The 6,211-nt window shown below is 35.3% G+C and overlaps 1 protein-coding gene across 1 annotated transcript; it reads left to right on the top strand.

Annotated features, from left to right (window-relative positions):
- Nucleotides 1-49: 49 nt before the first annotated feature.
- LOC110878012 (VIN3-like protein 2) lies at nt 50-4,911 on the top strand. The gene is made up of 4 exons (XM_022126262.2): nt 50-269; nt 1,717-2,365; nt 2,446-2,765; nt 4,173-4,911. Exons 1-4 carry the CDS (start codon nt 251-253, stop codon nt 4,748-4,750), a joined length of 1,566 nt encoding a protein of 521 aa, XP_021981954.1. The 5' UTR covers nt 50-250; the 3' UTR covers nt 4,751-4,911.
- The last annotated feature ends 1,300 nt before the right edge of the window (nt 4,912-6,211 follow it).

Genomic DNA, 6,211 nt, shown 5'->3' on the forward strand with positions numbered 1-6,211 from the left:
ATATAATAACAATAAAATTAAAGAGGTTGCTTGCTGCTCTGTATCGATTGGAGCATCTTTTTAGGCTTTAGCATTTAGTAGCTCCCTTTCTCTCTCTCTCTCTCTCACTCATGCCTACACACAATCCCACGATCTCCCTGTGGGGTTTTAAAAAGAAAATACAGAATCTTTTCTCGAAAGATTTGTACTTTAATCTCCATTGAAGAAACCAAACCCTCCTCATTCTCATTCTGAAGGTGGTTTTTCTGGAATGGAATCTGTCTTCTCAGGTTCGTAAATTCCCTTTCTTCGTAATGCATGATTCCTTGTTTAATTTCAATATTTGTTGTTTCCCCCCGTCGTTTTGAAGATTTATTTATGTGTTTTGATTCTTCAAAATGTGGGCTACACTACCAACATTTTCAGTTTAATTTAATGTTTTTATTTCATGATTAAAGTGTCTTTTTTGCTGTGATGCATTACTGCTTGCTTTACTTGTTTGCAGTTTTCCTTTGTTTTTCAAGTTTTTTTTCTTGGAAATGTTGGTTAAAATTAGCGGTATCTTGTGGAATTTGTGGGTTTTTAGGCATTTTGACCGTTTTGTTTTCTAACCTAGGATTCTCCAAAAACAAAATTTCTGCGTTGATTTTTTTTGTTTTGTTTTATTTTCAGTATTTTATCATCAGAAATTTTTAATCTGTATTGTTTAATGTGAACTTTGATGGGTTGTCAAGTTTCTTATGAAAAATTCAGGATTTAACTCTTTGTTTGACAGTTTAAAATGCATGTTGGAAAATGAGTAGAAATCATTAAATCCATAACTTGAAAATTGAAAACACATAGTTTGACTTAACTTGATGCCTTAATGGTGCTTGCTTCTTTTTTTTTTTTTTCTTTTTTTTGAACGGCAAATTTGGATCACTGACGGACCACTGGAGTATCATCGTGCCACCAACAGAACCACCCGATCATATCCATCTCCACTAGGCAATAATGCCTATACACCAATTCGGGAGGAAACCCAATAAATCTGGGAAAAACCCCCAATCGAACCCATGACCTAATGGTCATAAGCCTTATCCCACCACCAAGATACCACTAGGCTATAATGCCATGGGTTGGTGCTTGCTTCTTATATTATAAACAAGTGTTGTCGACTCTAATAAGTAATGTATATTATTGGTTTAAAAGTAGGTCTAATCATAGTAATTTGGTTTGGAGAGATTGGTGTAATAATCCTTTGTATATGATGTAAGCGGTTTTTGGTGCGGTCCTGCGCTTTTGTCAGGCCGGCCGGTTGTTTATAAAGTTTTCTTTTCAAAAAAAGGTAATGTATATTATTATCTATTAACAATAATATGATAATGATGTGGGCGATTGGGTAATTATTGAATAATAAGGCAATGTTAGAAAGTTATTGTAGTTTTCTTATGTTTCCATAATAACTAATGAAATTTGTTGTAGTTTATTTGGATTTTTGGCTTATAATTTTTTTATTTAACTTGTAATTTATTATTCACAAAAGTAAAACATTCAAGTTCCATTACATGGCATGTAGAATTATATTGTTTGAACTCAAAAGTAGTCTCTGTCTTTATTATGTAAGCTTTATTCTTGCACAAATTATTTATTTTTTTTTTCTTCATATGGTGTGAAATGAGATAAATATGTGTTAATGGGTCTGGTTAAAGATTGAACCTCTTTTACATCTATTATTTTGGAATTCCCGTTCTACAGGATTTGTGCTTGACCCTGAAAAATGTAATCAACTGAGCTTAGAAGAAAAAAGAAAACTTGTTCACCGTATCGCTCAATGGTCAGAAGACGCCCCGAAAATTCTTAGTTCGTTGACTCGTAAAGAGCTTCTTGAAATCATATGTGCAGAAATGGGAAAAGAAAGAAAATACAGTGGATTCACAAAACTTAGAATGATAGAACACCTTCTTAAACTTGTCTCCAAAAACACAACAACAACAACAACCGGAAGCTCACTTGATTTTTCACCATCAAAGAAGCAAAAACATGAGGAACAACCTAGTAATAATAGTACCACATTTGAGACTAAAAAAGACCACCAAACTAAAACTCGGGTTTGTCAAAATTTAGCATGCAAAGCGAGTATGTGGCCGAAAGATGCTTTTTGCAAGAGGTGTTCGTGTTGTATCTGTCATCAGTTTGATGATAATAAGGATCCTAGTTTATGGTTAACATGTGATCGTGATTCGGATTCTTGTAATGAAGAAGGTGATGAACCGTGTGGTATGTCCTGCCATTTAAATTGTGCTCTTAATCATCAGAGGGCTGGCATATCAACAAACGGTCACTACCCCAAGCTGGATGGTGGTTTCTATTGCGTTTCCTGTGGAAAGTTAAACCGATTAATGAGGTAATCAATCATGCTCTTCTTTGCCAATGTAGAATTACAAAGCCTGTTTGACTTTGACCTGACAAGTCAACTGTTATCAGGACCTGGAGAAAGCAGCTGGTTTTTGCTAATGAAGCCAGAAGAGTTGATGCGTTGTGTCTACGCGTGTCTCTAAGCCACAAGATTCTTCAAGGGACAGTGAAATATCACAAGTTGTTGAAGATTGTTGAATCTGCAGCAAAGATACTTGAAAGTGAAGTGGGACCCATTGGTTTAGCATCTGTGAAAATGGACCGTCGACTTGTTAACCGGCTTTCATGCAGCACTGAGGTTCAAAAGCTCTGCACTTGTGCAATTGAAGCTTTTGATTCCTTGTGCTCCAATTCAAGCTTAAACCATTTCCAACCAAACAGACTTCCAAGTACGTATAAAGCAATTATTATTTTATTAAGGCTCAATTCTTCTTTTGGGATATGTATATGATTTTATATTTTGTATGCATGCACTTATCTTTGGGTTGGGATTTATTATCAATCATCATGACATTTACATATTTTAAAGAGTAATTACAACCGTTGTCCTTTACGTTTGCATCAAATTACAAATTTACAACCGGTGTCCTTTAACTAAAAAAATTACAGGCTCTGTCCTTTATGTTATTGGTTTTTAACACGTTATGCCTTTAGGCCTAACCCAGTTAAGTTTTTTTTGTTAAGTCTTACTATGTGCCTCTCACATGAGGGCAACATTGTCTTTTCATCTCAATTTTATATTAAAAAATGAAATAAATAAATCTCTTTTGCCCCCTCCATTTTTTCAGTCGGTCGCTCCTTTTTTCAGTTAATCCAAACAAAAATATAATGCATGGTTTGGAATTGGAATTATAATCAAAGTAAAATATTTAAATAATTAGTAGTCTTAATCTTTGTTTTTTGATGAAAATGGAGCAATGTTTTAGAATTAATCTTTGTTTTCTTATCAAACCAATCAAAAGAACTGACCATTAGAATGGTCGGCTCATATGCAAACAACTTCTCTTATGAAAACTACGATAGGATTAATAGATAATGCTATGATGTTGGAAGCTTACCATAAATTTCAAAGACGTCGTTTTGTTATAGTGCTTGTCGTATGTAGAAGGCACCCATTGCAAGGTTTGATTCACGTTCCTTTTTTCTGTAGGGTTTTTTATCGAAATTTTGAGAGACATAGATAATAGCGATGGTTTATGAGATGAATATGAACAATAAGATGCAAGGGGAAAATCGAAATTCATGTTACATTGTGAAGAAAAGACCATCTTTCCCTCATGTGAGAGACACATGGTAAGACAACCAAAAAAATTAACTAGGTTAGAGCTAAAGGACATAACATGCTAAAAACTGGTAACATAAAGGACATGAACTGTAATTTCTTTAGTTAAAGGACACCGAATGTAATTTGATACAAACGTAAAGGACACCGGTTGCAATTTACTCTATTTTAAAATTTTCAAACATTTTACACGCATGTAATTTATCATACTTTAGTTTGTTCTAGTTAAAAACTCAAACATTTTACACGCATGTAATTTATCATACTTTAATTTGTTCTAGTTAAAAACATAAATTCATATAAAAATTAGAATGGTAAGAAAAAGAAATGCAATTGGAAATCCGAGTGTATAGCCGATACTTGTCAAGTAATAACTGGACGACCCTTTGCATCCCTATTTGTGAGAATATTATAACATCTCTTTTTTGCCACAAAAATGTCATTTTTTGGTAAATTTTAACTACAAATTGTTAAATAATAATAATAATAATTAAGGTTGTTGTTGTTTTGTCAGCATGTCGGATTTCATTTGAAGAAACTACTCCAACTTCAGTAACAATCGCCCTAGATTACGAAGCACATTTATTTGAAGATTTCTTCGGCTGCAGAATCTGGCACAGAATGTCAACCGTCAAACAATATCCAAAAGAAGCAACATACATCGTGCTAAATCCGGAAAAAAGATTCAAACTCACAAATCTTAATCCATCAACAGAGTATTCTTGCATGGTTTCTTTCTTTAGCAACAAGAAAGTCCTAGGATTTTGGGAGTCAAAGTGGTCAACAACAGAAGTCAATGCTAACACACAAACAGATTCCACAACTGATTTTCCTTGCACCCCATGCAAATCTGATGGTACCACTAAGAAGAACACATATGAATATGCAGTGGGAGTGATTAGAAGTTTGGAGCATAATGGACACTTGAGTAAGGATTTTAGAGTCAAGTTTCTTACCTGGTTTAGTTTGAAGGCTACAATGCAGCAAAGAAGAATTGTGAATGTTTTTGTGGATGCTTTGATTGATGATCCTCCAAGTTTGGCTGAGCAGCTCCTTGATACGTTTACCGATGAAATTTGTGGTCATGAGTGACTTTACTTTGGGGTTTCGGTTTCAAATTGGTTTTTGGTGTTGATTTTAAGGAAAAAACTTGGTTAGCTATGTTTCCTTTTTATTCATTTGGATAGCTAACTATTAAGATCTATCTTTAGGATTTTTGTTGATGATTATGGAACCAGTTGCTTTCGGTATCAGTTCTAAGTCCTTCCGTAGTCGAGCGAGACTCAGCGCCCCCCCCCCCCCTAACGGCTGGAAATTTTGTTGTTCAAGATTTTGGACCATTATTCAACCGTCAAAAAAAATATTTTCCAAGTATAAGTGTAAAATACAATGTTGCTTAATGTACGAGCGTACGCTGTCAAAATTACGCACGTTGTAAAATTCAAACCCTAACCACGCATGTTGAAAAAACACAATCACGCATGTTATAGTTATGTTGGAAAAAGTGTGTTTTTTTGCGTGCTTTTGATTTTCATGATTAAAAGAGCTTAAATGTACAAAACGAACAAATTAACGGCAAAAACCAACATAAATACAAAAAAAGAGAAGTTGGTTCAATTACAGTCCATCCCTTGGCAAACCACTTCTCTCACATCTGCCACCACTCCACCACCACAATACCATCATCATCCACCACATTCATCCATCATCTATCTTTAGAGTGGCCAATCTTTAGAGTGGCCAAGATTGATCGTAAGAGTTTTGTCAAACAAAGGTCATGCTTGGCTAATCTCTTACATCACTTGGTGAAGACAAGTCTTTTATGTATTACTTTTGATTTCCAAGCCTTGGTTAATGTTTATGTATTACATTTGTATATTTACGGTCTATATAAACCGCGTTAACTACCTAGAAGAGGGTTGGAAGAGTGGTTTTGGGTAAAGTTTTTGCCTCGTTCAGTGTATAGATCCTGCGAGGACTTGATTCAAGTTTATTAGGACTTCCTTTGAGGCAGATAGCATCAAACCGGGGGAAGTAAGAACGACTTGAATCCCTTATAATAAAACTACTATTGAAACTTTAAACCAACCTTGCGGGACTGTATCTCTGCTGACTCAGGCTAATATGAGCGAAGGTAGGGTTGCCTCCGAAATCACTTCATACATATCTTGGTTGTGAAATATCAACTTGCGGAAAACATTCGTCGGTATGAATTAAAAGTGTCGTTAGCTGGTTTCAAACGGCTCCTGTGACTCAATCTAGGGTTTCGACTAAGAGACCTAGGGTTCAGACGGTAGATGTGATGAAAAACTGGGTAGCGACATCAACGGAAACAAAGTAAAGCGAATATAGGGTTCCAACGAAGATTAGATAAGTTCCCCCCTGCATGTTTTTTTGGTTAGATCGACAATTAATGATGTCTGGTTGGTTGATTTTCGTTGGACCGACGAATAGGCGACTTCTTGTTAAATTCTGGTGAACTCCAGTGAGAATATTTAGAGGCAATGGCCCCCTTGTCGCGTTGTTCATGTTGTAACTTTCAGAGCAGATTCC

The sequence above is a fragment of the Helianthus annuus genome, chromosome 9 (assembly GCF_002127325.2).
Source record: "Helianthus annuus cultivar XRQ/B chromosome 9, HanXRQr2.0-SUNRISE, whole genome shotgun sequence".
NCBI classification, from domain to species: Eukaryota; Viridiplantae; Streptophyta; class Magnoliopsida; order Asterales; family Asteraceae; genus Helianthus; species Helianthus annuus.